At 46.8% G+C, this 23,673-nt stretch overlaps 1 protein-coding gene and 1 non-coding gene across 2 annotated transcripts in view; both read left to right on the top strand.

Moving 5' to 3' along the window:
* The window catches only part of Lmnb1 (lamin B1), a 46,136-nt gene extending 37,898 nt beyond the window's left edge, over window positions 1-8,238 (top strand). Inside the window, exons 9-11 of the mRNA XM_057788612.1 lie at window positions 2,740-2,859; window positions 4,613-4,720; window positions 7,563-8,238. Of these exons, the coding sequence (XP_057644595.1) occupies window positions 2,740-2,859; window positions 4,613-4,720; window positions 7,563-7,604 (270 nt within the window). The 3' untranslated portion in view covers window positions 7,605-8,238. The remainder of the gene's footprint in view (window positions 1-2,739; window positions 2,860-4,612; window positions 4,721-7,562) is intronic.
* A 12,386-nt stretch (window positions 8,239-20,624) lies between these two features.
* On the top strand, window positions 20,625-20,743 carry LOC130887089 (5S ribosomal RNA). The gene has a single exon (XR_009058325.1). It is a non-coding gene; the product is annotated as a 5S ribosomal RNA (ribosomal RNA).
* Window positions 20,744-23,673: the final 2,930 nt, after the last annotated feature.

Genomic DNA, 23,673 nt, shown 5'->3' with positions numbered 1-23,673 from the left:
TGTCTCATAATGTGGAGCCATTATGCCAATCATCTGCTTTCCCCGTTGGATGTACTACCCCAGAGACCAACACTGTAGGTGTGATGTGGAAGGACTGTTAGCCTATGAGATAGATAACGCAGTGCATTTTTTCTTTAGTAGCTCTCATTGTGATCAGCTTTTTGGGACATAGTAGTGAGGGAGATTTCCCAGACATTGTACAAGGCAAATGCAGGATCAGTCCAAATACCAAGAGCTGAGATGAAAACCCTATGTATGCTTTTACAAATTTATTGTTAGTTTTTGTTTTTTGAGACAGGGTTTCTCTGTAGCTTTGCAGCCTGTCCTGGAACTTGCTCTGTAAACCAGACTGGCCACAAAACTTACAAGAGATCCACCTGCCTCTGTCTTCTGAGTGCTGGGATTAAAGGTGTATGCCACCACCGCCCAGCCTTGTTAGGTTTTAAAAACTTAGAGAGATATAAAGTTAATTCTGGAACTGTTGTTCAGAGTATTGTATCAAAGCAGGTCATAGTGGGGCCCGCCTTTAATCTCAGTACTGAGGAGACAGAAGCAGGCGGATCTATGAGTTAGAGGTCAGCCTTGTCCACAGTGAGTTCTAGGACAGTCAGGGCTACACAGAGAGAAACCTTTGTCTCAAAAAACAATCCCTCCCCAAGACAAAGCAAAACAAAACCCATATCAATAAAAAATTTCTTAGTTAAGTGTGTTAACCCTTTCCTCAGTTTGTGAGATGTGGGTGCACAGCATATCTTTTATTTGATTAGCCACATTTCAGGCACTGACACCTCATACTGACATTTATTCGTCACACTAAACCAACTGTGTGACTCTGTAGATCAGTGAAAAGTACTGCCAGAAGTACCTAAAGCTGGTTCAGGTCCTGTTGCATTTTCCAGTTATATCTGGTAAATGCGTCTTTCAATTTGTAATGCTCATGGAAGATCTTGATACCTCCAGGGGCCTTTCTGCCCAGAACTAGAGGAGTAATTTGGTATCTGTAGGGTGCATAGGTCCAGTCACCTCCTTGTGGGGGTTTAGGTACTCCTGCTCCAGGACTGAAACCCCACAAAGCCTGGTTTTCCTAAGACAGCGACTGAAAGGAAGTTTGTATGGAGACTCAGAGACTCCCGCATGAGCTTGAATCTGTCATTTGCATTTTTGGTGATCAAGTCTTTCATAACCAACAACCAGTTCAGTTTTTCATAATTTGTAATTTTTGAAGATTAGGGCTGGCTAAATCTGACTGCGAGGATAGTGAGACCACAGAGGTATAATGATTTGTCTAGGATTTATCTATTTGTCTAGGTTTTCTTTTCCTTTTTAAAAAGACTGTTTTTGTACTGCGTAAGGTTTGTCCATGCACATAACCCCCAGGGGCCGACTTCAGATTCCTTGGAACTGGGGTTAGATGTGCTCAAGGGAGCAGCCATGTGGGTGCTGGGAACTGACTCTGGGTTCTCTACAAGAGCAGTGCACACTTCACTGCCGAGCTCTCTCTCTCTCTAGCCCTCCCTCGATACTTGGGGTTTCTGGTTTTTCTTTTTTTTTTTTCTTTTTCGAGACAGGGTTTCTCTGTGGTTTTGGAGCCTGTCCTGGAACTATCTCTTGTAGACCAGGCTGGTCTCGAACTCACAGAGATCCGCCTGCCTCTGCCTCCCAAGTGCTGGGATTAAAGGCGTGCGCCACCACCGCCCGGCGATACTTGGGGTTTCTGATGGCCATTTTTTTCCATTCTGCCTGTTTCCTTCTGCCAAGAAGTACTTTTAAAAATACGGCAGAAGCCGGGCGATGGTGGCGCACGCCTTTAATCCCAGCACTCGGGAGGCAGAGGCAGGCGGATCTCTGTGAGTTCGAGACCAGCCTGGTCTACAGAGCTAGTTCCAGGACAGGCTCCAAAGCCACAGAGAAACCCTGTCTCGAAAAACCAAAAAAAAAAACAAAAAAAAAAACGGCAGAATTTCCATGCTGATGAAGGGAATGCATTTATTTTCTTTGGTTTATTTCAATAGCAATTATGTTTTACCTGGAACATTTCCTGTGTTCTCTGTGGACATAATTTGAGATGCGCTGGGGCACTGTGACACTGCTTCCAACTGGGGATGAGCCACTCTCCTGCATATAGACTGTTAGCTATAGAACATCATCTGTTGTTGAAATTGGAGGGTGGTATGCACATGTATGCGTGTGTGTCTACCTGTGTCCGTATCTCTTGGAAGGTGGCCCTTGACCCATAGAGCAGAGGTTCTCAACCACTGGAAAACACATTTCTGATGGTCTTAGCAATTGAGACACCTTTAGTAGCAAAATTACAGTTAGGAGTAGCAACAAAAATAATTTTATAGTTTGGGGATCAGCACAATGTGAGGAACTGTATTAAAGGGTCACAACATTAGGAAGGGTGAGAACCACGGCTCTAGAGCAATTGTTAATCGTACCATTGAATGAGCAGCGATCCCACCTATCATAGGTACCATTGTTGCCCATGTTTGTGGGTCAGCTGTTTTGTGGGGTGGCTAGGCCAGAGTGTGGCAGCTTTATTTCAGGGGCTTGTGTGTCCATGTGTTTATCATATGAGGAAGCGGAGGCCTGCAGAAGCTCTGAACTGTGCTGACCATAGGCAGCTGGGCAGACAGTTCACAGACCATTAGAGGAAGAGTTAAAGTCTCATTGCGTTGCTGAACTTGACGTGTGTGAGCCCTGGGCTCTGGGTGTACTTAAGTCCTTTCTCTCTTCCAGATTTGGGCTGCAAATGCTGGAGTCACAGCCAGTCCTCCAACTGACCTCATCTGGAAGAACCAGAACTCCTGGGGCACTGGTGAAGATGTGAAGGTTATACTGAAAAATTCTCAGGGAGAGGTATGGCCATTCTTCCAGTGCTGCTGTGGCCCCCATTTCACCAGTCCAACGTCTTAGCAGAATCCCACTGAAATTGAAGTGACTGAAGCTTCAGTTAGACCAGGGCTGCCAAGAGATTGATACTGAGTAAATGGAAACTGTCGCGCATTGGAAATAGTGTTTTAGAGGTATTGATTTATTAGCACAGACGAGGGCCCAGTTGTCCTTGTCAGGGTCTGTCTCCACTGCGTGCTGACTTTGGGGCTTTGAGTAATTTCACCTCTGAATGTTCACATTTTATCAAAACAGCATCTGATACAGAATGTTACCTGGTAAATGCTTACGCTGTTAACCTTGTGAATGCTTACACTGTTAGCCTACTAAATGTGCGTGTTGTCAGCCTCACTATGCTAGCTCTCAGTGCTCAGGAAACTAAGTGTAAGATCGTGGCACGCATCTTTTGGGTACCTTTTTGGTATTTTCTCCATGTGAGCCCTAGGATTCTTGTCAGAGAACTGTAGCTGCATTTGATGTCTGCTGTAGGACTCGGGTTCTGCATTATAATACTGTTGTTTTGGTTAGGACAGGCTGATGTTTATGGGCGGATTGTGTTTGTAAAGACTGGCTTCACAGAACTGAAGCTTCTGGCTGGGCCTCTAGCTTCCTCCATCCTGCTACACTGATTCAAGTCCACACAGAACCTGTCTTAGAGGCTTGTTTTATTTACAAACCATGCCTTGGATATGCTTTACATTGACAGATGCGCTTCACATGAAGCCGTTCCCAGGATACTGTCTTCGTGACACTGTCTTTTGGGGTTTCTTAGTCCTGTTTTGTTTTGGTTTTCAAGACAGGGTTTCTCTGTATAGTTTTGGAGCCTGTCCTGGAACTCACTATGTAGACCAGGCTGGCCTTGACCTCAAAGAGATCCTCCTGCCTCTGCCTCCCGAGTGTCGGGATTAAAGATGTGTACCACCACTGCCCGGCTGGGTTGTTTGACCGGGTGTGTCTGTTAAAAGCTTCTGCTGAAGTAGTTCCACTGTGTTTTCTTGAGTGACCTTTGGTCTTGGGGTGCTCAGAACACTCTCTAGGATATATTCATTTACTTGCTGCTAGATCGTCAGGTTAGCCTTGTGCTTGACCGGCAGCGTCTGCCCAGCTCATCTTTCTCTCCAGCATTTGAGCTTTTAGGAGAGTGGAGAGAGGTACTTTCTGTGCACCTTCATGAATGGTCAGAGCTCTCCTTCCTAGTACATCTGGACCTCAGTGCAATGCTGCTAGTAATTAGTGCTAATCTGTCCTGCTCCCAGCTGCTGATGGAATGAAAGGTGCTGTCTTTGTCTAGGCACTGCTCAGGTGGTCCTGCTGCCACCGTGTCCCTGAGGTACAGCAGTTGGCCTCCAGCTTCTTTTATTCAGCGTTTATTTAGCACCTTTTCTTTGCTCAGAGCTAAGATCTTTAAGCAGAGTTCATGTTGAGTTTTATAGAGAATTTAGTATGCCAAGTGACTTGCACAGAATTTTTAGTAACAGAATAGGACAAAAAGCATTAGAAACTGCTCAGCAGGTATTTCAAATTGGATCCCAGTAGCTCCCCTGCGGGAAAAATTGAAGGTCTACTAACTGCTGCTAATTACACAAAATTCACTAGCTAAAGCTGCTGATGAAATGGCTTTTTAAAAAAAAATCCTTGATACAGCCATGCTGTTCCTTAAGCAAAGGAAAGGGCCTCTTTCCCATGGCTTCTAACTTGAAGTTTGCTATCTTGCTTCTAGGAGGTTGCTCAGAGAAGTACAGTCTTTAAGACAACCATACCCGAAGAGGAAGAGGAGGAGGAGGAGCCCCTTGGAGTGGTTATTGAGGAGGAGCGTTTCCACCAGCAGGTACACTTTGTTATAATTCTAATGACATGGTGTGGGTGCCCTTGCTGTTTGTGGCCCGAGCAGTGGCAGGTCACCACTGGGTGTGCACTCAGCAAAGCAGTGCTCAGGGCAGCCAACTTGGTGCCCTGGGAAATAGTAGTCCCTTTCAGTTCTGTTTTCTCTTCAACTTTTACTTTTGTCATTTGTTTTCTGGTGTAGAAAGATAACGTGTTGTGCTGGACATGTGTGTTACTTGCAGATGCATAGATTAGCTCGTGTGTCTTGAAGTTTATTTATTGGATTCTGAAAAATTTGTGCTACTGAATGAGCGCAGCATTCCCATATAAGCTCAACAGAAAACAGAACCTAGAGTCATGCTGAGCCTCAGAGTGCAGCAAATCCATTGCTGTTGTATTAAGTTACCATTCATTAAGTAATTGTAAGAGTTTAGCTAATGCATGGGCTTTGTATAAGTCTTCAAATAAACCCCAAATTCAGCTTTAACTAATTAAATTTGGAAAAAATATATATTAATATAACTAATGAGCCTTCAACTTAGATTCTCAAGCTGTCGAGCATGGTCATTAATTGGTCTCTTGTTGTCTGCTTGTCTCCATAATTGTAATCTAAGTTGGCCTTGTTTATTAATCGGTGTTCTGTTGTGAAGAGACACCATGACCAAGGCAACTCTTTTTTTTTTCTTTTTTTTTTATTAATATTTATTTATTTATTTATTATGTATACAATAGTCTGTCTGTATGTATGTCTGCAGGCCAGAAGAGGGCACCAGACCTCATTACAGATGGTTGTGAGCCATCATGTGGTTGCTGGGAATTGAACTCATGACCTTTGGTAGAGCAGGCAATGCTCTTAACCACTGAGCCATCTCTCCAGCCCCCAAGGCAACTCTTAAGAAAATATTTAACTGGGAGCTGGCTTACAGTTTCAGAGTTTAAGTTCCTCATCACGGTGGGGAGCGTGGCAGCATGCACAGTGCTGGAGCAGTAACTGGGAGCAAACATCCTGATCTGTAAGGAGGAAGTCATCTGGCATGGGCTCTTGAAACACTTCCTCCAACTACACACGTCCCTTTCAAATAGTCACTCCCTGATGACTATGATGATGTGAGCCTAGGGGAGCATTCTCATTCAGACTACACTGCCCTCAGCAGACCTCATGTGTGTGACCTCGTGTGTGACCTCTCGTGGTGGGATTTTCTTCAGTCTGGATGCCTTGTCATTTTGCTGGCATAGTTAAGGAAAGTATGTTATGCTTGACTTTAATGGAAAACAAGCACCAAGATCCATTTCCTACCATCAGTGGAAACCTCACAGAGTAGAAGGAAGATAGCGTTTGAGGACAGTGATCTGTATGGGTCCTGCCAGGTCACACTGGAGAGGGCATTCTAGGCCTGGAGTGCCACTGTGAACAGTTGTGGGAATACTAGTGTTTTGAAGGATAGGACATTGTTTGGGTGAAATGAAAGCACAAAAGATACTGTCTGAACTACTGTCTCAGGGTACACCGCACTGTTTCTCAGTCTCCATGAGTCTGTGGTTTGACTGGGCAGCTGGCAAAGATAGTTAAAACAGCAAATGCTAGGCCTCCCAAAAGCTGGGCCCAGAGCCCTTTTTATCTCATTTTCTAGAAGTAAGCCAATGCCACCCAGCACTCGGGAGAAGGGAGTAGTCTTTTCCTTGGTGAAGGAGGGACCCACCAAGAGTTGTGGATGTCTTGTGGTTTTGTGGGTCAGACCCGGAGTGCTCCTGCATGCTAGGGAAGCACTCTGCCATTGGTTGTCACAGCGGAGCGAAGTCATCAGTTTGTCAGTTGTGTCATTGGGTTTGTGGGAAGGATAAAGTTGAAAGCCTGCTGTTGAGCTCTTGGTTCACATTGCCCAGGCCTGTAGTTTTCACACAGTCTGCAGCAAAGAGAAATGAAATATCAGAATATCACTAGACAGACCAAGTTAGGGGTTGACTCTGGAGCCACTGAGGAGGTAGGTAAATGCAGACTCCGAGAAGAGAGAAGAAAAGAAACAGTCTGAGGTGTTTTAAGTTTTGCGCTTGTGATCATTATAGATGATAGTAACCTCAGAGTTCAAAACAGCCAAAAGAGGGAAACCGAGCACAGTGGTGGGGATCCAGTACCCCGGAACTGATAACCTTCCGTTTTAGTTCAGTTTAGTTTTTAGTTTAGTTAGGAGCGAGTCACACAGTGAGCGAGTTTTGCAAGTGACCACGAGTAATGCCCCAGCGCTATAAAGGTTTAAAACCTTTTTATCTTATGTGTATGAAGGTTTTACCTGCACATCTGTGCACCTTACCATGCGGTACCTGGGGAGGCCAGAAGAGGGCATAGGCTCCCCGGAACTGAAGTGACAGGCATCAGACCCAGGTCCTCCTGGGAGGGCAACAAGTGCTCTTAATGAGCCGTCCATCTCTCCAGCCCCTGTTGCGGCTCTTTAAAAAACACTTTTTAAATTTTTTTCTTATTTATTTAAGACCAAATCTTGCTATGATTGTAACCTCAGCTAACCTGAGTTTCTATTTCACCATGGTGTTTTCAGCTCAGTTACATAGGAGAATTACTTTAAAATTACAAAGTTAAGTAAGAAATTCTTGTTTTCAGGCTTTGATCAGCTGTTGGTTCTTTGCTTTGTTTTTTGTTTTAAAACCCTGGTGCAGCTAGTGTAGAAGCTCAATTGTGGGATTTGTTGAAGTGAGTCGTTATGATAATGCTAAAAAGAGTGACCTGTGACCAGGCCTGTTTTAAGTAGGTATGCAGGTCTTTAGTCCTTATTTTGTTTTTAGAACATTGTGACATTGTTAATTCTGATTGTTCCTTCTGTTTCCCCTCTCAGGGATCCCCAAGAGCATCCAATAGAAGCTGTGCCATTATGTGAACTTGTCGTGTCACCTGTCTTGGTCAAGATAGGAGCATGGTGACCCTGTCTACAGTGCAGCGCCTCCTCAGAAGCACACAATATTTTTGTATTTCCTTTATGTGAATTTTTAAGCTGCGAATCTGATGGCCTTAATTTCCTTTTTGACACTGAAAGTTTTGTAAAAGAAATCTTATCCATACACGTTGATGCAAGATGTGAATTATTGACACTGAACTAAATGTACTGTTTGGAAAGGGGCCCTTAAGTTTTTGGCATTTTTTTGTATGTGTGTATGTATTTTTTTTTTTAAGTTCTTTTAAGAAGGGGAGGGGAGGGTAAGTAAGTATACCACTGTGTCCGGGCATAATTTGAAGACTGCTCTGTCTAGTTGGGCGGTCTGCTCTTGATCAATCTCTGCTATATATAAAACGGTGCTGTTTGGGATGGGGGAAGCAACTTTTTCAATATATTGAACTTTTGTATGGATTTTTTTTGTAATAAGTGATCAAGGTTACAAATTTTTTTAAATAGAAAAGAGAAGAGGCATTTTGTAAGAAGGCAATATTAATCCAGTCATCATGTACGTGCTCTGGATGGAGGTATTCCACAGAGCTGTTGTCTGTTCAGCTACTTCTCTTAAATTCCTGATTCTTGGGGGGGGGGGCAGGTGGGGTTGGGGGAGGGAGGGTTCTCCTCAATGCGCTAGTTGTGTTTTTTAAGATAGTGTAACATGCTTAAATTTCTTATGCGACATTAACAAATAAACAGCTGTTTTACTATTACTCTGTTGTCCTTTTAACTCTAGGTCAGAGGTTCTCAGTCTGTGGATCTCAACCCCTTTGGGAGGTTTCGAATGACCATTTCACAGGGGTTTTATATCAGATATCCTGCATATCAGATAATTACATTATGATTCATCATAACAGCGAAATTATAGTTGTTATTATAAAGTAGCGATGAACATGTTATAGTTGGTCACCACAACATGAGGAACTGTATTTTTTTTTTTTAAAATTTATTTATTTATACAGTATCCTGCCTGTAGGCCAGAAGAGGGCACTAGATCTCATTATGGGTGATTCTGAGCTACCACGTGGTTGCTGGGAATTGAACTCAGGACCTCTGGAAGATCAGTCAGTGCTCTTAACCGCTGAGCCATCTCTCTAGCCCGAGGAACTGTATTAAAGGGTCACTGTAGGACTAGGACGGTTGAGAACCACTGCTTTAGACAGATCTTGACAGGGTAGACATGTATTAGTTTTGATTGGCTTGTGCGAATTGGACTTTTATGTTATTTAAATAATATTTTTCATTTTACATATGACCTCAGTTTCCCCTCCCTCCTCTCCTCCCAGGACCCTCCCTTCCACCCACAACTGAACTTTTCTGGGGTGCATTCAATATTGAGGAAAGAGAAATAGATTCCGAGTCAGAGACTCCGGTGCTCTGTTGTCTTGCTCTTCAGCTTCTCAGCAGTGGATGAAGACACAGAGTAGGTGTGCACAGTGGAGAAGAATAAGATAGACAGGGAAGGAAATGGATTTAGGATCCCCTCTGGAAGAGGAACTGAGCAGCAGCGAGTGCTGTGGCAGGTGGCCTGGCTGTGTGCTCCTCGCTGGGGCATCATCACTTGTGGATTTGAGGAGTTTCTGTCCTTTGGTTGGTTCATCTTGTAAGAGCAGAATGTCAGAAGCCTCCCTAGAACACATGGATGATATTTCAGAAGCTAACCCAAGGGGTTTGCTCTCCTGAAAATACCCTGCAGAAAGCTGTGTAGAGACTGCCAGCTTTGGCTTGGAAACGACTCAGAAAGCCCCAAATTACTGTGCTCACAGATTTACTGCGTGCACCGCCGCCGCAGACACGAGATAAATGCTGGGTCAGAAATTCTGTCTGCTAAAGCAGATAAAATGATAACTTCTCAACACAGATTTATCTTCTGAATGGCGAGACGGAAGACAGCGAACATGGGTGTGAAATATTTTGTTGCAAGATGGGGATCTTGTCATCAACGTGTACTCTGGGTTCTTTACCACCAGATTAATTATGCTATTAAAACCAACACTTTAGCCGGGCGGTGGTGGCGCACGCCTTTAATCCCAGCACTCGGGAGGCAAAGGCAGGCGGATCTCTGGGAGTTTGAGGCCAGCCTGGTCTACAAGAGCTAGTTCCGGGACGGGCACCAAAGCTACAGAGAAACCCTGTGTCGAAAAACCAAAAAAAAAAAAAAAAACAAAAAAACAAAAAAAACAACACTTTAGGTAGACATTAAGGGAATAAATGGCAGTTGTGACACAGTAGAATGTTATTTGATCTGGTGACATTTATAGTAAAGATCCCAGGGTTCGATTCGCCAAAGTAGTTTGGAGCTTTGGGCTGTTTTTAGGGGTTGGCTACTCTGAGTCTGTCCTGTGGACTTTGGGGTGCTGGGGATACTGCACCCACATCTCCCTTGGAGGCCAGACACAGGAACATGCTTTGAAATTACCCTTTTTTGTTTGTTTGTTTGTTTGTTTGTTTGTTTTGGAGACTGGGTTTCTCTGTGTAACAGCCTTAGCTGTCCTGGAACTTGCTCTTGTTGACCAGACTGGCCAGACCACCTGTCTCTGCTTCCCGAGTGCTGGGATTAAAGGTGTCTTTCATCATTGCCCACCTGAAATTATTCTTCTTTTATAACAAGTGGGAGTTCGTTTTCTCCCTTGGTTTGTCTATTTTGACCTTCGTGTTTAGCTTATTTTCGTTCCTCTGACTTGGGTCTTGGGTCTCAAGTTCTGGAAACCACGTCGCCGATGTTCTCTGGTTTGTGTCCTTGTCCCCGTTGTAGACCAGGCTGGCCTTGAACTCACAGAGATCCACTGGCCTCTGCCTCCCGAGTGCCAGGATTAAAGGTGTGCGCCACCACCGCCCCCCAAACCTCATTTCTTATGTTATAGATTTCTTGGTGCCATGTTCTAGTAAGTCCTTTGTGCTTGTCTCACTAATTCTCCTCTTAGCCCTGTCTACGTTGGCATTTGTCCAAGCCATTGGGCTTTGATTTCATTGGCTTTCTGAAGTTGCCTTTGATTCTCTTAAAGGGAGGAAGGTGGGGAGAGACAGGGAAGGAGGAGGAGGGGTTGGGAGATGCGGGGTGCAGAATGAGTGTGTGTAAGCCAGAAGACGACCTTGGGCATCATTTCTCTGGAGCTGCCAGCCTTATTTTGACATAGGATCTCTCTTGAGGCCTGAAAGCCCCAGAGTTCTGAGGGTTGCTTATTTTTATTTTTTTGTTATAGGTGCATTTGTTGACTTCCTAATAACAGGTGGTTTGCCTCTTGGAGTTTTCGGATTGTGACCATTCCTCAGCAAGAGTGGCTGTTTTGTGAGAAGTGCTAGGATGTTGACTGTCGTCCTGTACCATCCCACTGAAGAAGACATGGCCGATTCTATTTTACCAGTCTTAGAGTGGAGGGGGGCCTTCCCTGTGCCGTTTAGTTTATTGTTGTGTACATATGTGTATAGATACATGAGGGCTTGCCCGTGCCATCTTAATTTGTTGTCATACATACGTGTAATAGATATATGTGTGCATTTTTAGGGTGTGATTATCCCAAGTCATGTGCCTATTGACTTACGCCTCATCCTCAACTTAAGCACCATCATTATGTTAACAAATATTGCAACGTTCCTTTTCGTGGCCAACATGCATTTGAAAATGAGAAAGGTTCTCACCCTGCACGAGGTAGCTTGCGCCTCATGAGACTGTGAAGGAGAGTCTGGTCCAGTGTTGCAATCCCTGAAGCAAGGGTTTGATATTTTTATGTATGGCAAAAGCCAGAATTCTGACCCTGGGGCTGTTGTGCTTCCTGAAGCGATGGTGCCGATGCGGGTGTGATTTAGAATTCCATTTCTTCTGTTTGGCCACCTTTCGAAAGGGATAATCATCCAAGTTGATGGGAACAGGAAACTTCTTAGGTAAGATAGAGGCGAAATGTAGAGAAGTTGCATTTCCCATAGCTGGAGGATTGGCGTCTTGCTTTACTAAGTGTGGGAAGGCTATCTAATTCACGGGTTGTTCTGGGCTAGACGCTGCTAGACTGGGCTGGTGTGGAGGTGTCAGGGTGCAGGCAGAGAACAGTACACAGAGAGGCCAGTTTGCCCTGGAGACCTGCACCAGCTCCTACCTCCCGTGCCCACTTCCACGGTACTGCTTTCTCTTTCACTTTGAACAGCTCAGTAAATCTGTCGTTGGCTGACTTTCTCCAGAGACAAAGGGCACCTCTCAATTTCGGGAGACAGCCTGCACGGTAGCTTAATGACTTTATAACAATAAAGCACAGATTCACCCAGATTTATATGCAAGTCCCTCTCTCCGCGTGTGAGTTGGGAGTCTCGGCTTCCCTGGCAGCCACCACCCTCTTCTGGTCCTGGCCTGCCCGTTAGACCCACTTTGCTTCTGCGGGGCCCCCTGAGAGCTTGGGGCTGGCTCTTGAAGAACCTCCTCGTTTGTATGCTGTTTTAAGCAAAATTGGTGTTGGTTTCTTTGCGTTAAATGAACCCTCACAGGCTGGAGGAGATGGCTCAGTGGATAAAGTGCTTTCTAAGCCAAGCCTGGCTGCCTGAGATGGGCTGAGTTTTCCTGGGGTGGAAAGGAGAACTGACTCCCCAAAGTTGTCCAGTGACCTCCACACACCTGCCTTGGTGTGTGAGTGCACAAACAAACAAATACAAAAATGACCACAATAAGCCAGCACTTTGCAGCTACATTTCATGGCCTACTTGCTCAGCTTCCTGCCCCCCACCCCATCCCCCGCGAGTCTGCCTTCGAGGAGACCACACCTCAGTGTGACAGGGCAGAGGTCCCTGTGCCCAGGTTTTGTTTCCCTCACTTTTGTGACTCACATTCTCAAACTGTCGGGATTGCTCAGTTTTTTTTTTTTTTTTTTTTGAGTTGGTTTTGTGTTTTGAGCTCAGGTCTCACTCTGTAACCCAGACTGCTGCAGGCTCGTTTTTCCTGCCTCCCTTTCCTGAGGTGTGGGGGTCACGTCAGGCACCCCATCCCCCAGGTTAGCTGGTCTGGGGTGCCCTGAGGAATTATCCATGCTTATTCAGCCAAACCTCCTTGTGGTCCTGGGACCTGAGTCTGGCCACAGGTGTTAACCACAGAGTATCACGTGTGCGCAGGAAGGACAGCTAACTCCTGTTGGCTTTCTGGCGTCCTCACCGAGTATGATCTCCATTACCCAGCTCCCAAGCGGAGTGCCAGCTCTGGTTTTCCCTCCACCCGAGCCAGGGAGCTTTCTGGCTCACACTGCCTGTAACAGCACCAGGTTTTTTTGGACGTCAACCCTGCCATTCATACGTTCTGGTCCAGTGCCCGAGGCCATGACCCTGCCTTCCCCATTTGGCTGCCAGTTTCCCATTCTCTTGTTCTGGAAGCTGGGGCCGAAAAATTCCTGTGAACCATTTTCCCAGATGAGAAGTCAGAGCGTTTCCCCTTAAGAGTTTGTCAAGAGATTTAAACTCGGGGGTGGGGTGGGGTGACAGACATACATGGCACCGACAGTCCAGAATGCTCATTCTTCGTTATAAAAGAAACAGTGGTCTGGGCTGCACCCCAGAAGCTTCCTTCCCTGCAGTCGACAGAAGTGCCAGTGCCAGTCCTGGAAGGGGTTTTCTGTGTAGAAAAAGGCTGAGGGCACGCACGAGGGTGACCTTATCCCAGATTCTTGAGAGAAGGCCGAACTGGCTCCCTTGGGTTTGTGCCTCAGAGCTGAGGGGACGGACACTTGGAGAACAGGCTTCTAATACACGGTTTTCCACATGGGGTGGGGACAGAAAAGCCACCCAAGAGCGGGGAGGGGGAGGGCCACATTCATTGAATATTAATAGTCATTGACTCAAATACTACCTTCCTCACACCTTGTTAGCTGGTGGGATTCTCTGCAGATAGGATACTGAACGGGCTCAGACGTCAGGACTACCAGAGGGAGAGCCATTTCCTTCTGACTGGCCAGATCTGTCCTTGACAGCCCCACCTCTCCTGCCATCCTAGGCAGTGGGCAGCGGACAGTTCACCCAATTACAGTTAGCTTACCGCTCACTGGCGGTTTCAGGACAGAGTCTTTCTCGGGGAGGAAATTAAGTCTCCTGCGGGGGGAGTCGCTGTTCATAAGCCATGCGGAGGCTGTGGGGGCACAAGAAAGCAGTCGGAAGTAACTGTCCTGAGTGAAGCAATGTGTTGGCAGTGTTTGTGAATTACTGAGTGACCCAGCGCCAGGGGTCAGTACCTCCCTTGTCTTCTCCTTGTGGGGTGGGGGTGGCTGTGATAGGGATTATGGGAACTGGTGATTCAGCTGTGATTAGAATGGAGGTAACAGTGACCATTGTTTAGGACATGCCAAGTGTAGTCATGGCTATGTTCCAAATTCGTACTTTCCCAGACAGGCCTCCATTGACAGGGTTCAAACGGAATAACATTGATGACCTTTAACCTAGTTCTCTGAGTGGAAAGCCCCTTATAAGAGTGGCAGTCAATGGCACCAGTGCTGTTAGTCAGAGGCATGGCCCTGGAAAACCGGACATTCTTTTACCTCCATGTTGTTAGGTGTGAGTTTAAAAACCCAATCCAGTGTTGGTGGAAGAATTCAGTTAGGTTGTGGTTGTAGGTGCATAGGAATTCGAAACTGAGCTGAGGATGATTTGACCAAGAGAATCGGGGTGAGGGTAAGGAGACTTGGGATGGGATGGATGGTGGGGTTCCTGCGGGTTTTAAGTGCACAGTGTTGGTCAGAGTCAACATTTCCCCTTGAGTTTGTCAGTGGCTCGGCATGGAAAGCCGCTGAGAGCACCGGAAGCGACACGGATTTCATTTGAGTGAATGATTCAGCAGGCCTTGTCAGTCATTTATTAACTGCCCTGCTCAGCTGAGACCCTGATAGTGCGGCAGCCCTTCCCTGAGCCCGACATATGTGAAAACCCCAACTCCTGGGTGGGAGCTACCACCCGTGCTGTGGGCGGGTCTCACAGCACATGGCCTCCAGGAGGGAAGCTGGTTTCAAGAGGACAGTTTTTTTTTTGTTTTTTGTTTTTTTTTTTTTTTTTTTTTTGGTTTTTCGACACAGGGTTTCTCTGTAGCTTTGGTGCCTCTCCCGTAACTAGCTTCTTGTAGACCAGGCTGGCCTCGACCTCCCAGAGATCCGCCTGCCTCTGCCTCCCGAGTGCTGGGAAGAGGACAGTTTTTAACTCTGAGGTTAGGACCATCATGGCCCCACAGCCCAGCCTCTAGTCTGTTTCTCTGGACTCCTCAGGTGGTTCCTGTGGGGCACAGGGGAATAGAAAAGTAACTGGTACTCAACCTGTTGGTCCCAATCCCCAGAGCAGCCCTTCCACAGGGGTCACCTGTCTGAAAACAGATATTTATGTTATGATTCGTAACAGCAGCTAAATCACAGCTAGGAAGTAGCAACAAAGTAATTTTATGGTCTAGAACACACCATACACGTTTGGCCATCATTTCTGGATTTCCCACTGAGACACTAAGCACTAAGGGTCTTTTGGTTCCCGCCAGATAGATGGCCAACCTCTGAGCGCTTCAGGAGGGCATGCGCCTGCGCACTGTTGAGCCGGAGCCGTCTTCCTCGCTGGCCGCTCGCGCTTCCACCCTGAACAAAGCTGGGTACCGCTCTGCTTGATTCACAGACGGGAGACGATGGCAGCGCTCCCGTCCTTGATGAAAGCCGTAGTTTTATGTCGGACTGTCGTTTAAACAAATACTGGAAGCCTTTAGCTAGGACAGAGGATTGATGTGCCAACAGACAGCCTCAGGCATGATGGAGCCGCAGCTGCCCCGCGAAGGGCTCGGCTCGGCTCCACTCCGCAGGCTGCTGAGAAGTGACAAGGTATCTTTGGCAGCTGTTTAAAAAAGAAAAGTTGTTTTGGGAGGTTGGGAAACGCTGCATTATGAAATAAAGGAAGAGGAGTCTTTTGTCATTCTTGGCACCAGTTCGCAAGATACAGGAATGGGACCCGCCCATTTTCCCACAGCCCCTAGGAAGGGCCGACTTGGCTGAGGGATGGGACGGTGATAATGGGAACAAGTGAACGCCAGGACTGCCCTGGGGAAGGAGGGAAGCTGAGCCTTGCGGAGATGACTGTTAGGAGACAAGATGGGACAGACAGGGGACAATGCAGGTGCTGCCTGCTCGCCGCCTTTCATCACAGCAGTGGATCGCAGTGGATGGTCCCTGTCAGGGAGGGGGCATGGGGCTACTTCATCTCTGGCTTCCTGCTGGGCGACCTGCTCTTAGTCCTGCGGCAGGCCCATTTTTCCTGGCTAACATGCTCATGTGGCCCAGCAGGGCAGTCTTTGGGAGTGAGACAGGAATGACAGAGGGAATAAGGGGGCTTTTCAAGGGTTCCCTTTGAGACTGGCCGTCCTGGAATTCCTTCATTGTTCTGTGTCTTTCACAGGTTTTTCTGCTTGTACTTGTGCACACATACGTGCATAAGAGGACATGTATACATACAAGAGAGTATATGCCTACATACGCGTGTGGCTGAGTTATTTTCCCAGTCAGAGGAACCTTAGTTTCCCTGAGTTTCGCTCTCTGATAGTTTTGTTTTGTTTTTGAGACAGTGACTCTCTCTACATAGCTCTGGCTGTCCTGGAACTAACTTTGTAGACCAGGCTGGCCTCAAATTCCTGATCGCAAGATACAGGCATGGATGGTCTGCCTCTGCCTCCTGAGTGCCCAGATTAAAGGCACATGCCACCATGCCCGGCTTCACAGGGCCACTTCACTTGGGCCACTGAGGGCTCTTGTGTTGACAAAGCTTTCTCGTCTTCATTTGAGTGGTGGAGGTCTCTGCAGTGTCCAGTTGCCCACACTGGGATGGGAACCAGAGACACTGTTGGCTGCTGCCGGACAGGGTGAGGTGGATGATCCACAACTGGGAACAGACTTGAACACATTCCTCACACCTCCCCTGCCTCCATACTGCAACACTCAGCATTGAGAGCGTGCTGGAGGAGGGGATTTCTCTTTGCGTAGTCTCAGCCCACCACCTCCACCCCCTGCCGGCACATGCCGTGCCAGTGAAGGCAGTGCCGGGGTTTCTGGTGCCTTGCATGGTCTATTTCTGGCGAGGAAGGATGCTCCCCTTCACTGCCCTGTCAGCAGTGACCTCTAATTTGAAGACGACACAGGTTTGATTTTTTTTATCTTTAGCCAGATGCTCTGAGGCTTGTTGGTCTTCTGCTCACGATCAAATAAATAAATAATAGATAAATAAACATGTTTGGAAGCAAACTCAGGCCTCTTCCCTGACACCCGTGCATCTGGGCAGTGACTGACTGCGCAGTCGGTCCATGCTACTTGACTGACACCAGGTTTTGCTTTGATGTACACAGTGCCTCTGTAAACCAGAGGGCCGGCTTTGAACCTGTTCCCCCCAGAAGCTGCCAACTGCCCTGGAGCCCCTCCCCACTGTGTATGCTTTAAAACCTCACACATGCCCCAAAGTCTCTCCCCCTTATACACGCCCGAGAGCCCCTCCCCTTCATATACACCAGAGAGCCCCTCCCCCTCATACGCCCTAGGGCCCTGCCCTCTTGCGCTCCGCTGAGGGCCCCAGAATGTTGCTGTCTTTGTGGACCTTAGGCAGCCAGCAGAGAACTCTGACCACTAGTTTTATCCTTAAGCTGTTGCCTGCAGGACCGAGTCCAGGGCCCTCACACAGATGTACTGGATGATTTAGCCTCACGCTGCATTCTGTGGTCTCTCCATCTCTGTCTGATCAGGCCTGTCTGGGCATGGCTAACCTCCTGGTATCGTGTCACCCAGGCTGGGCCACCCAGCTTCCTCAAGAGCTGAGCTGGAAGCATCCATAGTGAGCCTTGCAGTTGCTAGGCAGGGGCAGTGAGAAGGAAAGTCGGAGATGGGAAAAGCCTGGTGACATTTCGTATATTAGCAAAGCTAATTGCAAAATGCCATGAAGCTTGTCTGCGCCGCCCGTTTTAAAGGGTATGGGGGAAAGTTACATTGTAAAAATATTGCAACCAAGCCCTGCCTTGGTGGCACTGGCGACTTGGGGTTTCCTGCAGAGTCACCCTCACAGACGCCTCCAATTAGGAGCTGAAAATCACTGCACACAACTAATCCTAACAGCAGCAACCGCTGAATTCCATCAGAGCAACTGCATGGTAGGTGTGCAGCTGGGATGGCCACAGCTGCCTCCTTCCTAACAGCAGCAGCCACGGAATCCATCGAGTGACTACATGGTAGGGGGAGCAGCTGGGATGGCCACAGCTGGGATTGCTACAGCTGCCTCCTTCCTAACAGCAGCAGCCGCTGAATCTTATCAGAGCGACTACATGGTAGGGGGCACAGCTGCCTTGAGCTGTGCGTCGTTTTTTGTATTGGAAGACACTGTTGGGCTGTCCTACCAAGTACTCTTAATTACCCTTTGTACTGAATAGAATCACGCCCCAAAGCTGCGGAGCCAGTGGATGCTGCCCAGAATGTTAAGGACTTAACATTCCAAACACTGATATGTAGCAGCTGGGCCCCCTGCTGTGAAATCCAGCCCAGATGTCCACTCTGAAGCTGGAGAGTGGTTGATGCTCGTTCTGGGGTTACCGGTCTCTTTCCTATGCCATGCCCCCCAAAGCAGTTCAATGGCTCTACGATGGTCATTGTGCTGGGCAGCAGGTATGCCACCTCCGCCAGCTGCTCACCCCAGTCACTGCTGGAAGGCCACGTGTAACAATGGATCTGGGGAAACAACAACCAGGGAGTGTGGAAGGGTGGAGCTAGAGGCGGTCACAGTGCCACCAGCAGTTAGGGAAGGCTGGACTGCAGTACCTGCTCACCCAGTAGATGCATACAGTGTGTGCAGGCACATGGGTGAGCCACATGGAATTCCTTTTCGAAAGCTCTTCGCTTGAAAAGGGCAAGCTGGGGCTGGAGAGATGGCTCAGAGATTAAGAACATTGCTTGCTCTTCCAAAGGTCCTGAGTTCAATTCCCAGCAACCACATGGTGGCTCACAACCATCTGTAATGGGGTCTGGTGTCCTCTTCTGGCCTGCAGGCACACACACAGACAGAATATTGTATACATAATAAATAAATAAATAAATATTAAAAAAGAAAGAAAGAAAAGGGCAAGCTGATGACAGTCTATGGAGGTGGGCCCTACAGGACAGCAGCAGGTCCCAGCGTGAGGTATGGCAAGTGAGGACTGGCTAGGTCTGTATGCAATGCCAGAGAATCTCTGATGGGTACCCGGCCCTCTTTCACCCCCGAGGGAAGCAACTCAACCACCAGTCCACATTGCTAGCCTGGTAGTTGTGGTCCCCGGAGAATTTAAGAACGGGAAAAACCAGCCGTGGAGATAGAGGGATGAAGGCTGACCAAATGGAAGCTGATGGAGTTCACTAGCTCAGAGTCTTGGATTATATTTTTAAAGTATCCATCAGTATGTTGTCCACAGGGGACTTAGAAGGTTAGGGGTATGCTTAGTACTGAGTAAAAGATTCTAAACATCGAAATGGACAGGTGGGATATTAGCATATTTTGGTAAGAGGAACACTGTATTAAGATGTGATGATAAACATCAATATAATACTTAAATACATAAAGTAAGACAAAGGAAAACTAGGCAACAGTAATTAGAAATTTATTCCCTTTTCAGAAATAGATCGAGCTAGAAGAAGCAAGATTCAACCTGCACAATACGCTGTCGTTTCTACACATGGGTAACAGCTGTTTAGTGTGTGCACGCATGCATTCACGCATGCATGTGTAGTGTAGATGGAGGTGTGTTTGCAATGGTCAACCATGTGTTAACCCACAGAAATTCCATGGTTTTAAAGAATGCAGATCACAGTTGATCATAATAAGCTAACTGAGACATAGAAAACCCCACCTCTCAAACCCCTGCTTATTGATAGATGTGAGAAACTCGCTATTAAAAGGCTCTTAGGCCAAGGAAGGAAATGAAAAATTCAAAAGTACTTAGAACTAAAACTGAGAAATTTCAAAAATTAGAGTAGCAAGATCATACTTAGAAAAAAAAAAGAGTAAACTTAAATACAAAAGATTGAACTTGGAAGAAAACTTGTGAGTCTATGCCGTTTGTCCTAAGGCAAAAGAGAACTGAAATGGACTGAGTTGAAGGAGAAGGGAGTAGTGGTTCATATAATAAGAGTGGGAGAGGGCAGTGGACAGTGAGTAGGGAGAGAAAATTAGGAAAGGTCTAAGTTTAGTGGTGGTGCACACCTTTAATTCCAGCCCTCGAGTGGCAGAGGCAGGTGGATCTCTGAGTTCAAAGCCAGCCCAGTCTATAGAGTTTGAGGACAACCAGGGATACACAGAGAAACCTTGTCTCAGAAAAACAAACCAAACAGCAGCAAAAATCCCACTGAATTTCTGCAAAAAGACTGCTGAAATCCATATTGCTAAATGAACACAAAAAGAATGAAATAGAGGGACCACTAAACTGTGGGGTGTTTGTACACTGTGTGAAGGTGTATTGCTGTGATTGGTGTAATAAAAGGCTGAACTGCCAATAGCTAGGCAAGAGGTACAGGCAGGAATTCTGGGAAGAGAAAGGAAAAGGAAGAATACGGGTATGCAGGAGAAGCCAGGAGATATAGAGAGGAAACGGGAGGTAAAGATGGAAGAGGTAACCACGTGACAGAATGTACATTAATGTAAATGAGTTAATTTCAGTTATAAGAGCTAGTAAGGAACAAGCCTAAGCTATAGGCTGAGCTTTCATAATTAATAAGTCTCTGTGTCATTTGGGAGCTGGCTGGAGGGACAGAAAAAGACTCGCTACACCAAACAATGCCAGAAAAGATGCAAAAGGAGAGGATTATCAGCCATTGGGTACATCACAGACTGGGCGACATTCAAAGTGGTCACGGGGTGGAGGGCGGGGCTAGTGGTGGAGATGGAGATGCCTTCCATGCAGGGGGAGTGATTTAATAAGCAAAGAGCAGGGATGATGAATGCCAGTCTCCTCTCAAGACAGGGAGCTATAAATAGGGAGATGGAGTCTACGGCCATACCACCCTGAATGCACCCGATCTCGTCTGATCTCGGAAGCTAAGCAGGGTCGGGCCTGGTTAGTACTTGGATGGGAGACCGCCTGGGAATACCGGGTGCTGTAGGCTTTAAAAAAAAAAAAAAAATAGGGAGATGGAAAAACACCAGACAGACAAGGTTCTGTTATCGGGCACTGCATGGGAATGGTGGTGTTGGTGTGAACTTTTGGGTTTTAACAGAACCAGACATAGAAAAAAAAATCCTGTTAAAATACATTCAGCAGCGGAAGAATGGCGTTACATTAGTGAATCTCACTAGAGTGGGTTAAAATAGAAAATTATACATATTTCTCAATGTTACTATATTTAATTACCTTAATAGCTTTAAAAATATTAGGAATAGAAAAAATTCAGCGAGATTACATGAGGGCAATTGGAGGAACTGGGTGCATTGTGCCTGAGAGAGCAGCAGGCACTTTGCTGCCACAGAAAGGTCGGGATGGGCTGAGCCGCTGCATTGGGATGGGAAGGCACAGGTTAGGCGGCTGGAAGTGCCCAGGATTATCCAGCTGTGAGAGCAAACACAGGCCCCAGGAGAGACACTCACTGCCAGATTAGTGTTCTCATTGGCGCCCAGGGACTAGGAGGTGGCTAAGGAGTCAGGATTGGAATTGTATGCAAATTCCATGACAGAGCACAAAAAGTCGGAGCCAATGGGGTGTGGAGCAGCTGGAAATGGCAAAGACGCTGACTTTCATGAAATCGAGTATAAATTCACTCGAACCCAGATTCTTTAATTCCAGCAAGACTGCTGTGATTTAAAATTTCTACACTAAAGTAACTAATTTGATAATAAATAAGCCGATCTGGGAGTGGGGGTGGAGTCGAAAGGTAGTGGGAAGCTGCTGTTCTTCCTTGAGGATAGGAGACTCTGGGAAGTCACAGGAGAAAGGTGCGAGCAGACAGGTGACAGCAGGAAATGGTCCCCTAAAGCAGACGGAATTCCTGGAACTCAGCGGAAGACCTGGTTGACAGGCCAGGGACTGAGCAAGGGAGAGAGACTGTTTAGTGGGAAATTAACCTCTCATAAGGAGACACCTGACCCCTTAGACCACAAACAGGTGGACTCCAAGCCTTTTGTGTTTTGGTTTTTCAAAGATAGGATTTCTCTACATAGCCCTCGCTGGCCTGGAGCTCACTCTGTAGACCTGGCTGACCTTGAACTCAGAGGTCTGACTGAGACTGCCTTTCCTTCCAGAGTGCTGGGATTTAAAGGTGTGCACCACTGCCACCAGCACCCAGGTAGATTCCAGGACTGTTAAGAGACTGAAGGGTGGAATACAAAACCATAAAGCTGGAGAAGGTGGTTCAGGAAAATAGTTTCGCATTTGGAATGAGACAACACTTTAAAAATAAGACCTCTTGCAGATAAAGAAAACACAACCAGAAAATTAAGGATCTATGAAAATTAAGGATCAAAGATCCCACGTGCCAACTTGAAAAGGGAGAAGGAGCTGGAGATGGCTCAGAGGTTAAGAGCATGGACTGCTCTTCCAGATGTCCTGAGTTCAAGTCCTAGCAACCACATGTCCTGAGTTCAAGTCCTAGCTCACAACCGTCTATAATGAGATCTGATGCCCTCTTCTGGCATGCCGGCATGCATGCAGACAAACAATGGATACATAATAAATTAGCCTTTAAAAAAAAAGGAGAGGAAATAAGACAGCCTATTACACTGACTGGGGACAGTAGAGGTGAGAGAATGCAGCAAGAAATAGAGAAATGTAAAATTGACCCTGAACGAGAAAACAGGTTTATAAGATTGGTAAAAATGAACACATAAATACTAGTGTTGTGACCGGAGAGATGGCTTCGTCGTTGAGAGCACTGGCAGCTCTTCCAGAAAACCCTGGTTCGATTCCCAGTACCTGCAACAAGTGGTTGTAACTCCCGTTTCAAAGGATCTGATGGCCGGGCGGTGGTGGCGCACGCCTTTAATCCCAGCACTTGGGAGGCAGAGGCAGGCGGATCTCTGTGAGTTCGAGGCCAGCCTGGTCTACAAGAGCTAGTGCCAGGACAGGCTCCAAAGCTACAGAGAAACCCTGTCTTGAAAAACTAAAAAAAAAAAAAAAAAAAAAAAAAAAAGGATCTGATGCCCTCCTCTGGCCCCAGCAAGCTTTGCACTCTTGTCTACAGACTACACGCAGGCAAACCAATGAGTCCACAGATAAATCTTACAAATATAATGCTAGCATAGATAACTGAGAAAGCAGCCGCTGCTGTGTGGTGAACACAGAAACATTGACCCAGCATGCCATCCCATGACCCAGCATGCCCACCAGTGGATGCTAATCCAGAGAAGTCCCTCTTGTGGAGATGCTCTCTGCCACCTGCATGCCACAAGGCCACTGGTTACACCAAGAGATCACAAAGTAAAATGGAATTGAAGCCAGTTACTACAAGCTAGACGTGTTTGTAGGAACACACGCAGTAAATGGGGGAAATAGTTATGCTTTTAATGTAAATTAAACTGCGTAATCCCAACACTTTACACATTCAGTTTCTCTATCAAACTGTGGTGCTTCTTGGGGAGAAGATGAGAATTGGGATGCAGGGGGAAAAGAGATTAAAGTGGGGTGCTGGCTGAGCATCCTGGCTAAGGACCTGGACCACCGAGTTGGCTACCTGGCTTTGGACCCCATTTGTGCCTCCTCCCAGCTCTGCTAAGCAAATTCAGGTCATTTGATTTTAGAGTTGGTTCTTGTCTACTCTTTTTTTGTTTGTTTGTTTTGTTTTCGTTTTGTTTTTCCAGACAGGGTTTCTCTGTGTAGCTTTGACGCCTGTCCTGGAACTTGCTCTGTAGACCAGGCTGGCCTTGAACTCAGAAATCCTCCTGCTTCTGCCTCTCAAGTGCTGGAATTAAAAGCGTGTGCCACCACTGCCTGGCCTTGGTTCTTGTCTGCTCTTGCTTCATTGGGAAATGGCTTCAATCACCAAGACTGACCATAACAGCAAACAGAAAGACAGAATGTCCCCAAGCAAACCTCTAGACACTGCGG

Source organism: Chionomys nivalis, chromosome 14 (assembly GCF_950005125.1).
Source record: "Chionomys nivalis chromosome 14, mChiNiv1.1, whole genome shotgun sequence".
In the NCBI taxonomy this organism is placed as follows: domain Eukaryota; kingdom Metazoa; phylum Chordata; class Mammalia; order Rodentia; family Cricetidae; genus Chionomys; species Chionomys nivalis.
This window is presented reverse-complemented; position numbering and strand designations above follow the sequence as displayed.